Source organism: Amblyraja radiata, chromosome 21 (genome assembly GCF_010909765.2).
Source record: "Amblyraja radiata isolate CabotCenter1 chromosome 21, sAmbRad1.1.pri, whole genome shotgun sequence".
NCBI classification, from domain to species: domain Eukaryota; kingdom Metazoa; phylum Chordata; class Chondrichthyes; order Rajiformes; family Rajidae; genus Amblyraja; species Amblyraja radiata.
In genome coordinates this window covers 41,585,937-41,608,607 of record NC_045976.1, presented here as the reverse complement: position 1 = coordinate 41,608,607, position 22,671 = coordinate 41,585,937, and the positions used below count along the sequence as shown (strand labels likewise).

At 48.1% G+C, this 22,671-nt stretch overlaps 1 protein-coding gene across 1 annotated transcript in view; it reads right to left on the bottom strand.

The window, feature by feature from the left end:
• The window catches only part of prkcq (protein kinase C theta), a 72,915-nt gene that overhangs the window by 31,881 nt on the left and 18,363 nt on the right, over positions 1-22,671 (bottom strand). The window contains exons 2-3 of the mRNA XM_033040159.1: positions 7,955-8,092; positions 355-554 (exon numbers count right to left, since the gene is read on the bottom strand). Of these exons, the coding sequence (XP_032896050.1) occupies positions 355-554; positions 7,955-8,069 (315 nt within the window). The 5' untranslated portion in view covers positions 8,070-8,092. The remainder of the gene's footprint in view (positions 1-354; positions 555-7,954; positions 8,093-22,671) is intronic.

Sequence of the window (22,671 nt, the reverse complement as noted above, 5' to 3'; positions counted from 1 at the left end):
GATGGGGTTAGGGGGGGGAGAGATAGATCAGCCATGATTGAACGTGGACTCGGTGGGCCACAGTTTCCAACTATATCTCTACATCAATCAGTCAATGTAGAGAGGGCAGTGGAGGCCAAGTCACTGGATGGATTTAAGAAAGAGTTAGATAGAGCTCTAGGGGCTAGTGGAGTCAAGGGATATGGGGAGAAGGCAGGCACGGGTTATTGATTGGGGACGATCAGCCTTGATCACAATGAATGGCGGTGCTGGGTCGAAGGGCCGAATGGCCTCCTCCTGCACCTGTTTTCTATGTTTCTATGTAATGATTGGTGCGGTGCCAATACACCGTACGGCAACTAATCGATACTTTACCCAGATGTCGGCTTTGCCTTGGTTGCGTTTACATTTCTCGGCCAGGGAGTTGAGCTCGACGGTGGTCTCGGAGATGAGCTCCACAGTCTTGTCTTTGATGACGATATGCATCAGGTGACCCTTGTTGATCTGGGCGTCGAAGGTACTGTTCCAGGGCGGGTACATGGTGGGCTTCTTCTGCATTAAGATCTGCCCTTTCTCTGTGGAGGCATTCACACACATCAAATAGAAACATAGAAAACAGGTGCAGGAGTAGGCCATTCAGCCCTTCGACCCTGCATTGCCATTCAATATGATCATGGCTGATCATCCAACTCAGTATCCTGTACCTGCCTTCTCTCCAGACCCCCTGATCCCTTTAGCCACAAGGGCCACATCTAACTCCCTCTTAAATATAGCCAATGAACTGTGTGGCCTCAACTACCTTCTGTGGCAGAGAATTCCACAGATTCACCACTCTCTGTGTGTGAAAAATTTTTTTTTTCTCATCTCGGTCCTAAAGGATTTCCCCCTTATCCTTAAACTGTGACCCCTTGTTCTGGACTTCCCCAACATCGGGAACAATCTTCCTGCATCTAGCCTGTCCAACCCCTTAAGAATGTTGTACGTTTCTATAAGATCCCCCCTCAATCTTCTAAATTCTAGCGAACATGCGGGGGAAGGGACACAGTTCAGTTTTTTGACTCCGGTAACAATTGTCCCCAGATAGCGCTGGTGTGCAGTGATCGTTGGTCAGCACGGACAGGGTGGGCCGAAGGGCCTCTTTCCACGCTGTATCTCTTCGAAACACAGCAGATTTCACTTTCTTTTATGATAATAGACAATGGACAATAGGTGCAGGAGTAGGCCATTCGGCCCTTCGAGCCAGCACCGCCATTCAATGTGATCATGGCTGATCATCCACAATCAGTACCCCGTTCCTGCCTTCTCCCCATATCCCCTGACTCCGCTACCTTGAAGAGCCCTATCTAGCTCTCTCTTGAAAGTATCTAGAGAACCCACCTCCACCGCCCTCTGAGGCAGAGAATTCCACAGACTCACCACTCTCTGTGAGAAAAAGTGTTTCCTCGTCTCCGTTCTAAATGGCTTACTCCTTATTCTTAAATTATGGCCTCTGGTTCTGGACTCCCCCAACATCGGGAACATGTTTCCTGCCTCTAGCGTGTCCAAACCCTTAATTATCTTATATGTTTCAATGAGATACCCTCTCATCCTTCTAAATTCCAGAGTATACAAGTCCAGCCGCTCCATTCTCTCAGCATATGACAGTCCCGCCATCCCGGGAATTAACCTTGTGAACCTACGCTGCACTTCCTCAATAGCAAGAATGTCCTTCCTCAAATTTGGAACCAAAACTGCACACAATACTCCAGGTGTGGTCTCACTGGGGCCCTGTACAAGTGTTGCACCAATACTCAACTCCTCTTGTTATGAAAGGCCAACATGCCATTCATTCTCTTCACTGCCTGCTGTACCTGCATGCTTACTTCCAGTGACTGATGAACAAGGATCCCCAGATCCCATTGTACTTCCCCTTTTCCCAACTTGACACCATTTAGATAGTAATCAGCTTTCCTGTTTTTGCTACCAAAGTGGATACTCACATTTATCCACATTAAACTGCGTCTGCCATGCATCTGCCCACTCGCCCAACCTGTCCAAGTCACCATGCATTCTCATAGCATCCTCCTCACAGTTCACACTGCCACCCAGCTTTGTGTCATCTGCAAATTTGCTAATGTTACTTTGAATCCCTTCATCTAAATCATTAATATATATTGTAAATAGCTGGGGTCCCAGCACCGAGCCTTGTGGTACCCCACTAGTCACTGCCTGCCATTCTGAAAGGGACCCGTTAATCCCTACTCTTTGTTTCCTGTCTGCCAACCAATTTTCTATCCATTGTTTTTGCCCACTAATCTCTTATGTGGGACCTTACCAAATGCTTTCTCAAAGTCCAGGTACACTACATCCACTGGCTCTCCCTTGTCCATTTTTCTAGTTACATCCTCAAGAAATTCCAGAAGATTAGTCAAGCATGATTTCCCCTTCGTAAATCCATGCCGACTGGGACCGATCCTGTTACTGCTATCCAAATATTTCATCTTGTATGATTGTCTCCAGCATCTTCCCCACCACCGATGCCAGGCTATCTGGTCTATAATTCCCTGTTTTCTCTCTCCTGCCTTTCTTAAAAAGTGGGATAATGTTAGCTACATTGGATAATTATCACCAATGCGTCTAAGATTTCTAGAGCCAAGTCCTTAAGTACCCTGGGATACAGACCATCAGGCCCTGGGGATTTATCAGCCTTCAGTCCCATCAGTCTACCCAACACCATTTCCTACCCAATGTGGATTTCCTTCGGTTCTTCCGTCACCCCAGATCCTCTGGCCACTACTATATCAGGAAGATTGTTTGTGTCCTCCTTAGGGAAGACAGATCCAAAGTACCTGTTCAACTCATCTGCCATTTCCTTGTTCCCCATAATAAATTCACCCTTTTCATTCTTCTAGGGTCCAACTTTGGTCTTAACTAATTATTGCTCTCCACATACCTAGATGCCACAGTTCACCACCCTCTGACCAAAGCCATTCCTCCTCATCTCCTTCTAAATGCACATCTGCGCCGACCAGCGATCCCCGCACGCTAACTCCATCCTAGGGCCAATTTACACTTACACCAAGCCAATTAACCAACAAACCTGCACGTCTTTGGAGTGTGGGAGGAAACCGAAGATCTCGGGGAAAACCCACGCAGGTCACGGGGAGAACGTACAAAGTCCGTACAGACAGCGCCCGTAGTCGGGATCGAACCCGGGTCTCCGGTGCTGCAAGCGCTGTATGGCAGCAACTCTACCGCTGCACCACCATGACCGCCCTATCTCTCCTGACCTCCTGACCCCATTCTCCTGCCTTCTCCCCATAACCCCCGACACCCGCACTAATCAAGAATCTGTCAATCTCCTCCTTAAAAGCATTTATTGCCCAATCCCTACGATGGAAGGCTTTGACTGACTGAAAGATACAGCGTGGAAACAGACCCTTCGGGCCATCAAGTCCACACTGACCATCGATCACCCGTTCACACCAGTTCTATGTTATCCCACGTTCCCATCCACTCCCCGCACAGTAGGGGGCAATTTACCGAGGGGCCGATTAACCTACAAACCCGCACGTCTTTGGGATGTGGGAGGAAACCGGAGCACCCGGAGGAAACCCACGCGGTCCCAGGGAGAACGTGCAAACTCCACACAGACATAATGCCCCCAAGTATGTTTGGAGTTTATAGTGTTCAAGACCCTGATGGCTGTTGGGAAGAAGCTGTTCCTGAACCTGGAGGTCACGGTTTTCAGGCTCCTGTACCTTCTTGCCGATGGTAGCAGTGAGATGAGAGCGTGGCCAGGGTGGTGTGGGTCTCTGGTGATGCTGGCTGCCTTATTGAGGCAGCGCCTCCTGTAGATCCCTTCGATGGTGGGGAGGTCAGTACCTGTGATGGACCGGGCAGTGTTCACCACTTCTTGTAACATGGTGTAAAAAGCTGGGAAAGGGGTTGTGGTTTTTGTGAACGACTAATAATAGGAACTGCTGACATTTTCCACTTTCCACAGCTTCAGTGTGGGGAAATAACAGTTTAATAGCGACATATCAAACCATAGGTACGAAAAGTTCACAAGTTTCACTTCGTCGAAATGATGCAGACAACTTTCCATCGGTGCGCCAGTGAAGTTTTTAAATCCACGGTGTAACAAGCCGTTTGATTACCGCTGTTCTAAAGAACGTTGGACGACCAGCAGGCTCGGTAGTGCGTTAGAGAGTGGATGAGAAAATGGGATAACATGGAACTTGTGTGAACGGGTGATCTCTGGACGGCATGGACTTGATGGGCCGAAGGGCCTGTTTCCACGCTGCTTCTTTCAGTCAATTCATAAGGTCATAAGTGATAGGAGTAGAATTAGGCCATTCGGCCCATCAGTCTACCCTGCCATTCAATCATGGCTGATCTATATCTCCCTCTCAACCCCATTCTCCTGACTTCTCCCCATAACCCCTGACACCAGTACTAATCAAGAATCTATCAGTCTCTGCCTTAAAAATATCCACTGACTTGGCCTCCACCGCCGTCTGTGGCAAAGAATTCCACAGATTCACCACCCTCTGACTAAATACATTTCTTTCTAAAAGAACATCTTTTAATTCTGAGGCTGTGACCTCTGGTCCTAGACTCTCCCACTAGTGGAAACATCCTCTCCACATCTATCCAGGGCTTTCACTATTCTGTAAGTTTCAATGAGGTCTCCCCTCATTCTTCTAAACTCCAGCGAGTACAGGCCCAGTGCCGTCAAACGCTCATCATATGTTAACCCACTCATTCCTGGGATCATTCTTGTAAACCTCCTCTGGACCCTCTCCAGAGAACAGCACATCCTTCCTCAGATATGGTGCCCAAAGTTGCTCACAATATTCTCAATGCGGCCTGACCAACACCTTATAGAGCCTCAGCATTACATCCCTGCTCTTGTATTCAGCCGAAAGAGTTAGGCCATTTGGCCCATCGAGTCCATTCCGCCATTCAATCACGGCTGATCTATCTCTCCCTCCTAACCCCATCCTCCTGCCTTCTCCCCATAACTCCTGACACCCGTACTAATCAATCTAACTCTGCCTATCGGAATGGCAGGACTGACATATGATGAAAGAATGGGTCGACTGGGTTTGTATTCACTGGAATTTAGAAGGATGAGAGGGCACCTTATAGAAACATATAAAATTCTTAAGGGATTGGACAGGCTAGATGCAGGAAAAATGTTCCCCATGTTGGGGGAGTCCACAACCAGGGGTCACAGTTTAAGAATAAGGGGTAGGCCATTTAGGACTGAGATGAGGAAAAACGTTTTCAGTTGTGAATCTGTGAAATTCTCTGCCACAGAATTAAACCGAAGATAGACACAAAAAGCTGGAGTAACTCAGTGAGACAGGCAGCATCTCTGGAGAGAAGGAATAGGTGACAAAGGGTCTCGACCCGAACCGCCACCCAATCCTTCTCGCCAGAGATGCTGCCTGTCCCGCTGAGTTTTTGTGTCTATCTTCTGTGTTCAACGTTCAACCGTAGGAAACCCTAGCCGTCACAGGGAGATCGTGCAAACTCCACAGGCACAGACAGCACCCGAGGTCAGGATCGAACCTGGGTTTGTGGAGCTGGAAGGCAGCGGCTCTACCCGCTGTGCCGCACAAGTTGCTTTCCCCCCACTTCTACTACTTACTAATGCAAGATATTCTTAGACTCTATATCAATGTCTTTGAAGCAATGCTAAACATTATGTTTCTGACAAGCTCTTTGCAGTAATTGCCAGTGGAATCTGACTTCACTTGCAAGTAGCGTCCTAGTGCAAGTAAAATAATACTTGTGGTGGTGTAAACCTACCAACAGAGTAGTTTTAGCACGTTGGCGCAGCGGGTAGAGCTGCTGCCTTACAGCACATAGATACATAGATACATAGAAAATAGGTGCAGGAGTAGACCATTCGGCCCTTCGAGCCTGCACCGCCATTCAATATGATCATGGCTGATCATCCAACTCAGTATCCTGTACCTGCCTTCTCTCCATACCCCCTGATCCCTTTAGCCACAAGGGCCACATCTAACTCCCTCTTAAATATAGCCAATGAACTGTGGCCTCAACTACCTTCTGCGGCAGAGAATTCCACAGATTCACCACTCTCTGTGTGAAAAAGTTTCTTCTCATCTCGGTCCTAAAGGATTTCCCCCTTATCCTTAAGCTGTGACCCCTTGTCCTGGACTTCCCCAACATCGGGAACAATCTTCCTGCATCTAGCCTGTCCAACCCCATAAGAATTTTGTACGTTTCTATAAGATCCCCTCTCAATCTCCTAAATTCTAGCGAGTATAAGCCAAGTCTATCCAGTCTTTCTTCATAAGACAGTCCTGACATCCCAGGAATCAGTCTGGTGAACCTTCTCTGCACTCCCTCTATGGCTATAATGTCCTTCCTCAGATTTGGAGACCAAAACTGTACGCAATACTCCAGGTGTGGTCTCACCAAGACCCTGTGAGCACCAGAGACCCGGGCTCAATCCTAACCTAGGGTGCTGTCTGTGTATGTGGAGTTTGCACGTTCTCCCCGTGGGTTTCCTCCCACATCCCTCAGAGGGCGGTGGAGGCCGGTTCTCTGGATAATTTCAAGAGAGAGCTAGATAGGAGATATGGGGAGAAGGCAGGAATGGTCATATGCTGAGAGAATGGAGCGGCTGGGCTTGTACACTCTGGAATTTAGAAGGATGAGAGGGAATCTTATTGAAACATATAAGATTATTAAGGGTCTGGGCACGCTAGAGGCAACATGTTCCCGATGTTGGGGGGAGTCCAGAACCAGGGGCCACAGTTTAACAATAAGGAGTAAGCCATTTAGAACGGAGACGAGGGAACACTTTTTCTCACAGAGAGTGTTGAGTCTGTGGAATTCTCTGCCTCAGAGGGCGGTGGAGGCCGGTTCTCTGGATGCTTTCAAGAGAGAGTTAGATAAGGCTCTTAAAAATAGCGGAGTCAGGGGATATGGGGAGAAGGCAGGAACGGGGAACTTCAGCCATGATCACATTGAATGGTGGTGCTGGCTGGAAGGGCCGAATGGCCTCCTGCTGCACCCATTGTGCTATTGTCATGGCTGCTGAAGATGGACCAGGGACATTCTAGGGATCGCCATCACTGGCAACGTGGTGGTGTGAGTGTGGAGATGGCCACTGATCACGTAACGCACCATGCCGTTGTTTGTGAGACCCCAGGATCCCAGTGTTTCAGTTCAGTTTAGTTCATTGTCACGTGTACCGAGGTACAGTGAAAAGCTTTTGTTGCGTGCTAACCAGCCAGCAGAAAGACAATACATGATTACAATCGAGCCGTCCACAGTGTACAGATACAGGATAAGGGAATAATGTCTGGAGTGCAAGGTAAAGTCCGATCAAGGATCAAGTCCGATGAGGTTGATAGTAGTTCAGGACCGCTCTCAGGTTCAGTTGCCTGATAACAGCTGGGAAGAAACTATCCCTGAATCTGGAGGTGTGCGTTTTCACACTTCTGTACATTTTGCCCGATGGGAGAGGAGGCCAAGTCAATGGATATTTTTAAGTTATAGATAGATAGATTCTGGATTAGTACGGGTGCCAGGGGTTACGGGGAGAAGGCAGGAGAATGGGGTTGGGAGGGAGAGATAGATCAGCCACCATTGAATGGCGGAGTGGACTTGATGGGCCGAATGGCCTATTACTGTTCCTATCACTAATGAACATAAAACCTATGAAGAGGGAGTGGCTGGGGTGCGACTGGCCCTTGATGATGCTGCTGGCCTTGCCGAGGCAGCGTGAGGTATAGATGGAGTCGATGGAAGGGAGGTAGACAGCAAAACTCGGCGGGACAGGCCCCATCTCTAGAGAGAAGGAATGGGTAACCCTTCTTCTAACTTCTTTAAACCGGCATCTGCAGTTCTTTCCTGCTCAATGGAAGGGAGGCTGGTTTGTGTGATGCTCTGGGCTGCGACCACAATTCGCTGGGGGGGGGGGGGGGGGGGGGAGGGGGGGGACTGTTACCTGTGTCCACCACCTCTTTCACAATCACGGCGCAGTAAGGGTTCTGGATGTCCTCCGCTGGCTGTGACGGGCCGCTGTCAAAGTTGGAGAAGCCAATGCGGAGGAAGGGATTCATCTCGTCGATCTTCACAGTCAGACCTGGGGGGATGAACAAGGAGAATGTAAACATGCAGGTACAGCAGGCAGTGAAGAAAGTAACATGCAGGTACAGCAGGCAGTGAAGAAGGTAAACATGCAGGTACAGCAAGCAGTGAAGAAAGTAAGCATGCAGGTACAGCAGGCAGTGAAGAAGGTAAACATGCAGGTACAGCAAGCAGTGAAGAAAGTAAACATGCAGGTACAGCAGGCAGTGAAGAAAGTAAACATGCAGGTACAGCAGGCAGTGAAGAAAGTAAGCATGCAGGTACAGCAAGCAGTGAAGAAGGTAAACATGCAGGTACAGCAGGCAGTGAAGAAGGTAAACATGCAGGTACAGCAAGCAGTGAAGAAAGTAAGCGTGCAGGTACAGCAAGCAGTGAAGAAGGTAAGCATGAAGGAAGCTAATGGCATGTTGGCCTTCATAACGAGAAGATTTGAGTGTAGGAGCAAGGAGGTCCTACTGTAGTTGTACAGGGCCCTGGTGAGACCGCACCTGGAGTATTGTGCGCAGTTTTGGTCTTCTAATTTGAGGGAGGACATTCTTGTTATTGAGGGAGTGCAGCGTAGGTTCACCAGGTTAATCCCCAGGATGGCGGGACTGTCATATGAGGAAAGATTGGAAAGACTGGGCTTGTATTCACTGGAGTTTAGAAGGACGAGGGGGATCTTAAAGAAAAGTATAAAATTATAATAGGACTGGATAAGCTTGATGCAGGAAAAATGTTCCCAATGTTGGGCGAGTCCAGAACCAGGGGCCACAGTCTGAGAATAAAGGGGAGGCCATTTCAAACTGAGATGAGAAAAAACTTTTTCACCCAGAGAGTTGTGAATTTATGGAATTCTCTGCCACAGAGGGCAGTGGAGGCCAATTCACTGGATGAATTTAAAAGATAGTTAGACAGAGTTCTAGGGGCTAGTGGAATCAAGGGATATGGGGAGAAGGCAGGCACGGGTTACGGATTGTGGATGATCACCCATGATCACAATGAATGGCGGTGCTGGCTCGAAGGGCCGAATGGCCTCCTCCTGCACCTATTTTCTATGTTTCTATGTTTATGTCTGGTACAGGTGTCAGGGGTTATGGGGAGAAGGCAGGAGAATGGGGTTAGGAGGGAGAGATAGATCAGTCATGATTGGACGGCAGAATAGTCTTGATGGGCCGAATGGCCTAATTGTACTCCTATTCCTTATGACCTTATGACCCAAGGTCACGCAGAGATGCTGCCTGACCCGCTGAGTTACTCCAGCACTCTGTGAAACGTCACCTATCCATGTTCTCCACAGATGCTGCCTGGCCCGCTAAGTTACTCCAGCTTCTTGTGTCTATCTTAGGAGGCAACATGAGCTCCACTGGTTAAAAATACACACTGGCAGCTGCCAAGTAGACTCGAGGTAGGAATGCTACACAATAAATTCAATTGGAGTCATCTTGGACACTTCATGCATTTCTTCGACTTGCTCATGATTCTAAAGGCTTTGGAAGGCTCAATCCTTCAATTCAATAAGAAGGTCGCCATACAAGGTCACCATGTTATTGGCTGGTTATTGGCTGCAACCTTCCCCCCATTGACAAACTGTACACTGCAAGGGCCAGGAAGCGAGCGGGCAAGATCATCTCTGACCCCTCTCACCCTGGCCACAAACTCTTTGAATCACTTCCCTCTGGAAGGCGACTCCGGACTGTCAAAGCTGCCACAGCCAGACATAAAAACAGCTTTTTTTCCACGAGTAGTTGCTCTACTCAATAACCAAAAGTCTGTAGCCTCCTTTTGCTCTGGTATTTTATTCCATTCACATGTTTAATCAATAATGTTTATTATTATGTTCAATGTTCTATGTGTCATTCCTAACTGTCACTGTATGTCATGTTGTCACTTGCGGGCGGAGCACCAAGGCAAATTCCTTGTATGTGAATACTTGGCCAATAAACTTATTCATTCATTCATTCATTCATTTTAGGAAAGATGGTGTCAAGCTTGAAAGGGTGCAGAGAAGTTTTACGAGGATGTTGCCAGGACTAGAGGGTGTGAGCTACAGGGAGAGGTTGAGCAGGCTGGGTCACTATTCCATGGAGCGCAGGAGGATGAGGGGTGATCTTATCGAGGTGTACAAAATCATGAGAGGAATAGATCGGGTAGATGCACAGAGTCTCTTGCCCAGAGTTGGGGAATCGAGGACCAGGTTCATGGTGAAGGGCAAAAGATGTAATAGGAAATCTGAGATGTTTAAGGAAGAACTGCAGATGCTGGAAAAATCGAAGGTAGACAAAAATGCTGGAGAAACTCAGCGGGTGAGGCAGCATCTATGGAGCGAAGGAATAGGTGCTATAGATGCTGCCTCACCCGCTGAGTTTCTCCAGCATTTTTGTCTACCATAGGAATCTAAGGGGTAACTTTTTCACACAAAGGGTGGTGTGTGTATGGAACGAGCTGCCAGAGGAGGTAGTTGAGGCTGGGACTATTCCATCATTTAAGAAATTCTCTGCCACAGAAGGTAGTTGAAGCTAGTTCATTGGCTATATTTAAGAGGGAGTTAGATGTGGCCCTTGTGGCTAAAGGGATCAGGGGGTATGGAGAGAAGGCAGGTACAGGATACTGAGTTGGATGATCAGCCATGATCATATTGAATGGCGGTGCTGGCTCGAAGGGCCGAATGGCCTCTACTCCTGCACCTATTGTCTATGTTTCTATGTACATGGATAGGACGGGTGTAGAGGGATAGGGGCCAAACGCGGGCAGGTGGGACTAGTGTAGATGGGGAATGTAGCTCCTGGCGAGAGGGCCTGAAACATGGGGCAGCCTGTAGCGGTGACTGCGGAGAGCCCAAAGGCCCCGACCACAGGTGAACAAAGAGGAAGTGGGCTGAACTTTGTTGCCTTCCCTCACAGTGGGGAACGTTGATTCGGCTGTGTGGGGGGGGGTGTTCATGTTAAATCCTATCGTGTATTGTGTTCCTTTTATTCGTGTGGCTGTACAGTGACTCAAATCTCACTGTACCAATTGGTGCAAGTGGCAATAAATGTCCCTTGACCTCTTGAACATGTTGGCCGGTGTGGGCAAGTTGGGCCGAAGGGCCTGTTTCCACGCTGTATCACTCTATGACTCTATCTCTATGCAGTAGATGAGGTTGGAGGAGGTGCAGGCGGAGGTGGGATGAAGCACAGATGGCGACGTGTCTCAGCAGCAGAGTGACTAATGTGGGAACTATAAGCGGCCCAACCAACACCGCTTGTAACAAAATACCATGAGGCTGAAATGTCAACTGTCTGTGAACGACGTTAGAGAAATCCTCGCAGCGTACTCAGAGCAACAAAGCTCCTGGATTCTTCCCATGTCTTCGCTAATCTTACGACAGCATTTAATTGATAACTTTAGAAGGATGAGAGGGCTTCTCATTGAAACATGTAAGATTATTAAGGGTTTGGACACGCTAGAGGCAGGAAACATGTTCCTGAAGAAGGATTTCGGCCCGAAACGTTGCCTATTTCCTTCGCTCCGTAGATGCTGCTGCACCCGCTGAGTTCCTCCAGCATTTTTGTGTACCTTTGATTTTCCAGCATCTGCAGTTCCTTCTTAAACAACATGTTCCTGATGTTGGGCTAGTCCAGAACCAGGGGCCACACACAGTTTAAGAATAAGGGGTAAGCCATTTAGAAGAGAGGTGAGGAAACACTTTTTCACACAGAGAGTTGTGAGTCAGTGGAATTCTCTGCCTCAGAGGGCGGTGGAGGCAGGTTCTCTGGATGCTTTCAAGAGAGAGCTAGATAGGGCTCTTAAATGAGGGGATATGGGGAGAAGGCAGGAACGGGGTACTGATTGGGGATGATCAGCCATGATCACATTGAATGGTGGTGCTGGCTCGAAGGGCCAAATGGACTACTCCTGCACCTATTGTCTATTGTGATTAGAAGCAAGTCATAGAGTGATACAGTGTGGAAACAGGCCCTTCGGCCCAACTTGTCCACGCCGACCAATATGTCCCATCTACACTAGTCCCACCTGCCTGCGTTTGGCCCATATCCCTCCTATCCATGTACCTGTCCAACTGTTTCTTAAACGTTGGAATAGTCCCTGCCTCAACCACCCCCTCCAGCAGCTCGTTCCACACACCCACCACCCTTTTTGTGTAAAGCAATTGCCCTTCAGGTTCTGAATGAATCTTTCCCCCCCTCACCTTAAACCTATCTCTTCTAATTCTTGATTCCACTACTCTTGTTAAAAGAATTTGCATTCTCAATCCATTTAAAAAAAAATGTGGCGCAGCGGTAGAGTTGCTGCCTTTGCACCCCCAGAGAACCAGGTTCGGTCCTGACTACGGCTGCTGTCTGTACAGAGTTTGCACGTTCTCCGGTTTCCTCCCACACTCCAAAAACATGCAAATTTGTAGGTCAAAATAGGCTTTGTAAATTGCCCCTAGCGTGTGGGATAGTACAAGTGTATGATGTGATTGTTGGTCAGTACGGACTCTGTGGGCCAAAGGGCCTGTTTCCAATCTGCATCTCAAACGGAAACGAAACTCCTAACGTACTGAACGCTGACATTTCAGGCACGCTTTTAAACATCGAGTGAGAAGGAAGCTTGCCATTGAAGGTTTTAGTTGGAATCGCCTTTGATGCTCAAAGGAGAGAACGTTTCTTTGATGAACAAAGACAATTTCTCTTTGAAAATCGCGTGTTTGATTCGAAAATAGTTGTGGATTATTTTAATACAGCTCGCAATATAATTTCGGCTCATTTCATAGAAACAAACACCGACCAACATGCCACATCTACTATAGAAACATAGAACATATGTGCATGATTAGGCCATTCGGCCCTTCGAGCTGCTCCGCCATTCAATATGATCATGGCTGATCATCCAACTCAGTATCCTGAACCTGCTTTATCTCCATACCCCATGATCCCTCTAGCCACAAGGGCCACATCTAACTCCCTCGTAAATATAGCCAATGAACTGGCCTCAACTACTTTCAGTGGCAGAGAATTCCACAGATTCACCACTCTCTGTGTGAACAATGACTAGTGTGACTGTGTGAAAAATGACTACACTAGTCCCACCTGCCTGTGTTTGGCCCATATCCCTACAAACCTGCCCTATCCATGCTACCTGTCTAAATGTTTCTTAAATCTACATTCCTCAACTACCTCCTTTTTAGTTTACAAGTTTAGTTTAGAGATACAGCGGGGAACCAGGCCCTTTCGGCCCACCGGGTCCGCGCCGACCAGCGATCCCCGCACGTTAACACTATCCTGTACCCACTAGGGACATTTTTTACATTTACACAAAGCCAATTAACCTACAAACCTGTACGTCTTTGGAGTGTGGGAGGAAACCGGAGATCTCGGAGAAAACCCGCGCAGGTCACGGGAGGAACGTACAAACTTGCAGGCTTGAAAATCCAGCGGCGACCAGAACAAGGTACGACTCTTTGGGCGACTACTCACGACCATACAGGCTTCACCCCGCGACATGTCGCCTGTACAGTCGTGAGTCGTCTTCTCAGTCGCCTAAAGAGTCGTATAGCGTCTTTCTGGTCCACGCTGGATTTTCAACACGGTGAACATTGTCGGTGACCTGCAACGACCTATGATGGGTGGCGGCAGTCGCCGAAAAAGTTGCGTAAGTGGGACAGGCCCGTTACATGGACAAGTTGGGCCGGAGATTAATACGTGAAAATTTGATATTTTTAATTTGCGAAGTATTAATTTTGCTGATCCACTGTTTTACTAGATTATTACTTTTATTAAATGTGATTATTTACACCGATGTTCACACTTTCAGATAGACACTCACACTTTTGAAGTGTTGTCACACTTTCACACTTTGTTTATTACTCACACAAACACTTTGGAAGGAAGTGCTCAGTTTAGTTTAGAGCTACCGCGTAGAAACAGGCCCTTCGGCCCAGCGAGTCCACGCCGACCAGCGATCCCCGCGCACTAGCACAATCCAACACACACCAGGGACAACTTGCAACCAAAGCCAAACAACCTACAAACCCCGCACGTGTTCGGAGTGTGGGAGGAAACCGGAGCACCCGGAGAAAACCCACGCGGGCCGCAGGGAGAACGTGCAAACTCCATACAGACAGCGCCCGTGGTCAGGATCAAACCCGGGTGTCTGGCGCCGCGAGGCCGCAACTCTACCGCTGCGCCACCTTCCCACTCAAATAAGATTAGTTTAACTTGGCATTAGATGGACACAAAGAACTGCAGATGCTCTGTTAATACACAAAGGCTAACCGAAAGGCTGCAAGCCAGTTAACCGAATGCCACTCTGCCGAAAAGTCAAATAATGGCTTTTTTCGGCAACTGCCGGCACCTGTCATAGGTAATTGCATAAAAGGACCCCCACCCTCCCGTCTCCACCAGCCAGTGATGTGAAGGATCTAAACCAACAACAAACATTTGCATTAATATAGTGCTTTTCTAACACGCAACAAGACTAAATTAAATTAAATTAAATTAAATTTCTTTATTTATATAGCACATTTTTAGTCAACTTGCATTGACCCCAAAGTGCTTCACATAATTACATCCACACACACAGGCAAAGGTGGGTGAAGTGTCTTGCCCAAGGACACGACGACAGTATGCACTCCAAGCGGGATTCGAACCAGCTACCTTCTGGTTGCCAGCCGAACACTTAGCCCATTGTGCCATCTGACCTCCTAACTAAGCCGAAACGCCAATTCACCGCATGGCTGCGTTGCCTAAAAGCAAACCCACCGAATGCCTCTCTGCCGAAAAGTCAAATAACGGACATGACGTCGCTGGAGGGGCGGTACTCATCCGCGATTGTTCCAGACCCCCCCACGTCCATCACATCACTGGCCGGTGGAGAAGGGAGGGTGGGGGGTCATTTTTCCCACACAAGCCATTATTCGACTTTTCGGCAGAGGTCTGTCTGTGAATGAGGAAGTCGAGGATCCAATTGCGGAGGGAAGCCGGCGGGAACCTCAGACCTCAGAAGTGAGAGGCTGAAAATGTCCGTAGAAACTCCAGCCCGTTGGCCAACCGGGTCACCGAAAAAGCCGCGGCGTGATGACGTTTGACGCGCGGTGTTTTTTTCAAGCGTCGCGACATTTTTTTTGTCGCCGCTGGATTTTGAAATGTTCGAAATCTTTTGGCGACACTGATATAGTCGCCGAAAAAAATCGGCAGGTGGGACAGGCCGCACTTTCCTACATCATGTATCTGTACACTGTGGACGGCTCGATTGTAATCATGCATTGTCTTTCCGCTGACTGGTTGGCACGCAACAAAGGCGTTTCACCGCACCTCGTTACACGTGACAATAAACTAAACTGAACTACGTTCTATGTTTAAAATGGCGAGGTTGGGAAGTTGCAAATCGGGTTCTGAAAACCCAAATCCAAATCGTCGATTCATATGGAGACGAGTTGTCGGACCAACCATGGGGAGGTCTACTGTAGACTTCCCTCCAGTCTGGGAGGCAATGCCTTTCAATATCACTAGCTGTTCTAGTTACTGCCCACATTTTCCATCGTTATGCTGCAGTCTTTCTTACTCCCCGACCTTCAGCTTCGATGGCGGGACAACTTAGAAAATTAGAAACATAGAAAATAGGCGCAGGAGGAGGCCATTCGGCCCTTCGAGCCAGCACCGCCATTCAACACGATCATGGCTGATCAACTAAAATCAGTACCCCGTTCCTGCTTTCCTTCCCCATATCCCTTGATTCTGTTACTCCTAAGAGTTAAATCTAACTCTCTTGAAAACATCCAGTGAATTAGACTCCACTGCCTTCTGTGGCAGAGAATTCCACAGATTCACAACTCTCTGGGTGAAAAAGTTTTTCCTCATCTCTGTCCAAAATGGCCGGCCCCTTATTCTTAAACTGTGTGTGACCCCTGGTTCTGGGCTTTGCCAGACTTGGGCTTTTCATGTAAATCACAACAACCCACCCTGTTACGATCTCACATCAAGAATTTGGGTGCGATATGATTTTAACAAATCCACGCTGGTCCCCTTTAAACTTCTGCAAATTGCTAAATGATTTGGTTCTGGTAGAGACTGCTGCCAAAGAGATCGAAAAAGTGGATGTAGAAACAAGGAACTGCTGATGCTGGTTTACAAAAAAAAAGGAACAAGGTGCTGGAGTAACTCAGCGGGTCAGGCAGCATCTGTGGAGAACATGGATAGGTGACGTTTCACAGAGTGCTGGAGTAACTCAGCGGGTGCAGCAGCATCTATGGAGCTAAGGAAATAGGCAACGTTTCGGGTCGAAACCCTTCCGGGTTTCGGCCCGAAACGTTGTCTATTTCCAGAAGGGTTTCGGCCCGAAACGTTGCCTATTTCCTTCGCTCCATAGATGCTGCTGCACCATAACTCAGCGGGTCAGGCAGCATCTGTGGAGAACATGGATAGGTGACGTTTCACAGAGTGCTGGAGTAACTCAGCGGGTCAGGCAGCATCTGTGGAGAACATGGATAGGTGACGTTTCACAGAGTGCTGGAGTAACTCAGCGGGTCAGGCAGCATCTGTGGAGAACATGGATAGGTGACGTTTCACAGAGTGCTGGAGTAACTCAGCGGGTCAGGCAGCATCTCTGGGGAACTGTGGATAGGTGAAGTTTCGGGTCGAGACCCTTCTTCAGACAGAGTCGGGGGAAAAGGAAACGAGAGATATAGACGGTGATGTCGTGAGATGTAGAACAAATGAATGAAAAATATGCAAATAGCAACAATGATAAAGTATTATTATTAAAAATAATAATAAATTTTATTTATGGGCGCCTTTCAAGAGTCTCAAGGACACCTTACAAAAATTTAGCAGGTAGAGGAAAAACATGTAAGCGGAATGAAATAAATAGTAGAGACATGACCAGTACACAAATTAAAGACAGAATTCAATTCAAAACACAATATGAGGCAATCAGGGCAAAAATGTCGCCCAAAAGTTTGCCTGTTGTGACGTCTACAACGTTGGGCCCTAATCACGAGGGGACACGAGTGCCGCATCATTCACCACACAGTCCACCAAACATCACGATGTCTGTAGAGTTTGTGATCGCGTGGGTTTTATACGGGCGCTCCGGTTTCCTCCCGCACTCCAAAGACGTACAGGTTACCAAAGACAATTAACCTACAAAAACTTCTTCAGTCTGAAGAAGGGTCTCCACCCGAAACGTCACCTATTCCTTCGCTCCATAGATGCTGCCTCACCCTCTGAGTTTCTCCAGCATTTTTATCCACCTTCCATTTTTCCAGCATCTGCAGTTCCTTCTTCAGCAAAACTAATTGAACAATCACTGGCTTCACACCACTGAGTAAAGTCGCGCTTGGTTTTTTTTTCAACGATGAAATGCAAGGTGACAAAGGAGGCTTCAGCTGCCACGTCCCATCTCAGTGACCTCTCCATCATCCGATTGTGAACAAAGAGCTGTGTGGTCGTACCTCAGTCACCACATGAATGCTGCCAGTTCCACCGAAGCCTCTTTGACAACAGGGCAACGTAGAAACATAGAAAATAGGTGCAGGAGTAGGCCATTCGGCCCTTCGAGCCGGCACCGCCATTCAATATGATCATGGCTGATCATCCAACTCAGTATCCTGTACCTGCCTTCTCTCCATACCCCCTGATCCCTTTAGCCACAAGAGCCACATCTAACTCCCTCTTAAATATAGCCAATGAACTTGCCTCAACTACAATACAATACAATTCAATTTATTGTCATTTGGACCCCTTGAGGTCCAAACGAAATGTCGTTTCTGCAGCCATACATTACAAACAAATAGACCCAAGACACAACATAATTTACATAAACATCCATCACATTGCTGTGATGGAAGGCCAAAAAAATTTATCTCTCCACTGCACTCTCCCCCCCGATGTCAGAGTCAAAGTCAAAGTCAAAGCCCCCGGCGGGCGATGGCGAATTGTCCCGCAGCCATTAAAGCCACGCCGGGTGATGCAAGGTCGCACATCGGGTCTTGATGTTAGAGCCCCCGGCGCGCGCTCGCAGTCCCGCAGCCATTCCAAGCCGCGCGGGGCGATGATGTAGGCCCCGCTCCAGGAGCTCTTCAACCCCGCAACTCGGGCGGGAGAAGTCGCCGTTGCGGAAGCCCTGAAAAGCGGTCTCCCTCCAGGGACCCGCGGGCTCCCGGTGCCGCCCGCCAAACCCGCAGTTGCAGCCACCGAATCTCCGGGGGTCGGGTCGCAGCAGCGTCCACCACAGCTCCACCCGCTCTGGACTCGGCCAGCCCCGCGACGGTGAGGTGAGTAGTCGGCACCACAGCCCCCGGTCTTCCTGTTGGAGGCCGCTCCTCGTTGCAGCCCCAACGACAACGGAGACCCGACAAAGAAAAGGTTGGGTCTCCCGTGCAGGGAGAGATTTAAAATTTACCCCCACCCCCCCCCCCCCCCCACCACCCCCCCACACACATACCCCAACAAAAATAACAAAAACTACATAAAAACATAAGACATAAAATAATAAAAACGCAGACGGACTGCAGAGGCCACTGCTGACGATAGTCGCGCCGCCCACCTTCTGTGGCAGAGAATTCCAGAGATTCACCACTCTCTGTGTAAAAAATGTTTTCCTCATCTCGGTCTTAAAAGATTTCCCCCTTATCCTTAAACTGTGACCCCTTGTTCTGGACTTCCCCAACATCGGGAACAATCTTCCTGCATCTAGCCTGTCCAACCCCTTAAGAATGTTGTAATTTCTATAAGATCCCCCCTCAATCTCCTAAATTCTAGCGAGTACAAGCCGAGTCTATCCAGTCTTTCTTCATATGAAAGGTAAGACTAAAGTCTGAATTTATGAAAATCTATCTGTATGGACTTTAATTAATTTAATATAATGTGAATATATTCATTCATTCATTCATTCATTCATTCATTCATTCACTCACTCACTCACTCATTCATTCATTCATTCACTCATTCATGCACTCATTCATGAAATTGAGGGCCTAAACTATAACACAGTCAATTAAACATTGTCACTAATGCCAGCTTGTTGTAGAGTAATAAATCTTTAACAGCTAATCTCAGAGCTGCCTGCGAAAACTTACCGGGAAAAAGTGCTCCGACCGCGGGGCCTAGGTACTCGCGGTAAAGTGAAGCTGCGGTCTCAATTAATAAGCGGCCGATTCGCGAACGCGGAGCCGCGGATCATCTCCGCGGGTGGGGGGGACAGGGGACAGGGGGGGGGGGAGGCTGTACATAGTGCCGTCTGTAGCGGCCGTAATCAGACCCCGATAACAGGAGAAAAACGGAGGGATATCGATCGCTCTTTACCGCGAGTACCTAGGCCCCGCGGTCGGAGCACTTTTTCCCGGTAAGTTTTCGCAGGCAGCTCCGAGATTAGCTGTTAAAGATTTATTACTCTACAACAAGCTGGCATTAGTGACAATGTTTAATTGACTGTGTTATAGTTTAGGCCCTCAATTTCATGAATGAATGAATGAATGAATGAATGAATAAGTAAGTGAGTGAGTGAGTGAGTGAATAAGGAATGAATGAATGAATGAATTTATTCACATTATATTAAATTAATTAAAGTCCATACAGATAGATTTTCATAAATTTAGACTTTAGTCTTACCTTTCATATGAAGAAAGACTGGATAGACTCGGCTTGTACTCGCTAGAATTTAGAAGATTGAGGGGGGATCTTATAGAAACTTACAAAATTCTTAAGGGGTTGGACAGGCTAGATGCAGGAAGATTGTTCCCGATGTTGGGGAAGTCCAGAACAAGGGGTCACAGTTTAAGGATAAGGGGGAAATCTTTTAGGACCGAGATGAGAAAAACATTTTTTACACAGAGAGTGGTGAATCTCTGGAATTCTCTGCCACAGAAGGTAGTTGAGGCCACAGTTCATTGGCTATATTTAAAAGGGAGTTAGATGTGGCCCTTGTGGCTAAAGGGATCAGGGGGTATGGAGAGAAGGCAGGTACAGGATACTGAGTTGGATGATCAGCCATGATCATATTGAATGGCGGTGCAGGCTCGAAGGGCCGAATGGCCTACTCCTGCACCTATTGTCTATGTTTCTACCTTTTAGTTAGAGTTGATTCATGGGGGCCTTCTTTGTGTTCCAGCACATCAGCAGGGACTTTGAAGGCTTTCTTGCACTTTAATCCACTTCGCAGCACTTTCTTCAGCCTTTTTAATGCTTTTCCCACTAAATACAATTAACCTGCTGCAAGTTTCCACGACATTTATTCCACAGAACAACAAATCGGAATCTCCAGTAAAACAGGCATCTGTGAAGCCCCCTCAGCCATGTTGTGTGCTAGCCTGAAACAAAGCGCGTGATTGGCCAACTGGCAGACAACTCAATGTTAAACGTGCTTTGATTGGACTAAAATATTCCCGACATTTTTCCGGTTTTTCTCTAATTTAATAAAAAATGTGCAAGTCTTCTTCATATCGAGTTTCAGGGGTGATTTATATAAATATTTTTACACAATATGTGAAAATTTCATGTAGTTTGGTGACTTGGGTCACGAAACTGCAGAATAAAGCTCCTCGGCCCACAGCCTATCAGCTGCCACGTCCCATCTCAGTGACCTCTCCATCATCCGATTGTGAACAAAGAGCTGTGTGGTCGTACCTCAGTCACCACATGAATGCTGCCAGTTCCACCGAAGCCTCTTTGACACCAGGGCAACGTAGAAACATAGAAAATAGGTGCAGGAGTAGGCCATTCGGCCCTTCGATCCTGCACCGCCATTCAATGTGATCATGGCTGATCATCCAACTCAGTATCCTGTACCTGCCTTCTCTCCATACCCTCTGATCCCTTTAGCCACTAGGGCCACATCTAACTCCCTCTTAAATATAGCCAATGAACTGTGGCCTCAACTACCTTCTGTGGCAGAGAATTCCACAGATTCACCACTCTCTGTGTGAATTTTTTTTCTCATCTCGGTCCTAAAAGACTTCCCCCTTATCCTTAAACTGTGACCCCTTGTTCTGGACTTCCCCAACATCGGGAACAATCTTCCTGCATCTAGCCTGTCCAACCCCTTAAGAATTTTGTAAGCTTCTATAAGATCCCCCCTCAATCTAGCGAGTACAAGCAACCGTGGCTCCACTCGCTCATCTCCGAGTTTGGAGGTTGTGGGTTCGAATCCCACACAAGGCCTTTGAACACAGCACGTTGGGCTGAGTCATTGATAGTATTTGGGGGTGTGGGGGGGGGGGGGGGTGTGTTGTATGTTGGATTAGTATCTGGATACCACACGTGGAGTATTGTGTGCAGTTTTGGTCCCCTAATTTGAGGAAGGACATTCTTGCTATTGAGGGAGTGCAGCGTAGGTTCACCAGGTTAATTCCCGGGATGGCGGGACTGTCATATGCTGAGAGAATGGAGCAGCTGGGCTTGTATACTCTGGAGTTTAGAAGGATGAGAGGAAATCTTATCGAAACATATAAGATTGTTAAGGGTTTGGACACGCTAGAGGCAGGAAACATGTTCCCGATGTTGGGGGAGTCCAGATCCAAGGGCCACAGTTTAAGAATAAGGGGTAAGCCATTTAAAACGGAGATGAGGAAACACTTTTTCTCACAGAGAGTTGGTGGTCTGTGGAATTCTCTGCCTTAGAGGGCGATGGAGGCCGGTTCTCTGGATGCTTTCAAGAGAGAGTTAGATAGAGCTCTTAAAGATAGTGGAGTCAGGGGATATGGGGAGAAGGCAGGAACTGGGTACTGATTGGGGATGATCAGCCATGATCACATTGAATGGTGGTGCTGGCTCGAAGGGCCGAATGGCCTACTCCTGCACCTATTGTCCATTGTCTGTAGCCTCAGTGAAATAAAAGAGACCCTTCAATGAAAAAGACTGTGGCCTTTATTTATCGTAGAGTTTAGTTTAGAGATACACAAGACAGAAACAGGCCCTTGAGCCCACCGAGTCAGTGCCAACCAATGATCCCCGCACATTAACACTAATCTCCGTGGATTGTCACCTTGTCGTGGTGGAGAACCTTGTGTGGACCTGAGATCCTGAGAGCGATGCCGTCTGGAGCTACGGTCCTGGTAGGGCCACCCATGGCGGTAAGGTCGAGGGGGAGGTCCCTGACAAAGAGCCAATCCAACCAAGACCTCAACGGTGGAACAGGCGGAGGACGATGGCTGACCTTAGTGGAGCGTCACAACGGCTGGGAAGGCGGATGAAGGCTGCGGCAGAAAAGGGTCTCCGGTCGTCTTGGACTCCATGCCACTGGATCCTGACCCAGATCTGTCAAGGACCGTGGGGTGGCCGTCTGTGCACCAGTCTCCCCACGTTAAACAAAGTCACGCACAGGCGTCCTCCAACCCTGGAGACACCCATGGTCAGGTCAACCATGACCGAAGGTGGCAGAAGACACAGACTAGGGAGAATTTACAATACCACGCCAATTAACCTACAAACCTGTACACCACTGGAGTGCGGGAGGAAAGCTGAGCGCCCGGAGAGAACCCACGCAAAAATAAACATTTGGACCGATACATGGATAGAGCAGGTTTAGAGGGATATGGGCCAATTGCTGGCAGGTGGGACTAGTGTAGATGGGTTTAAACCAGCATCTGCACTTCCTCCCTACACATGTTGGCCGGTG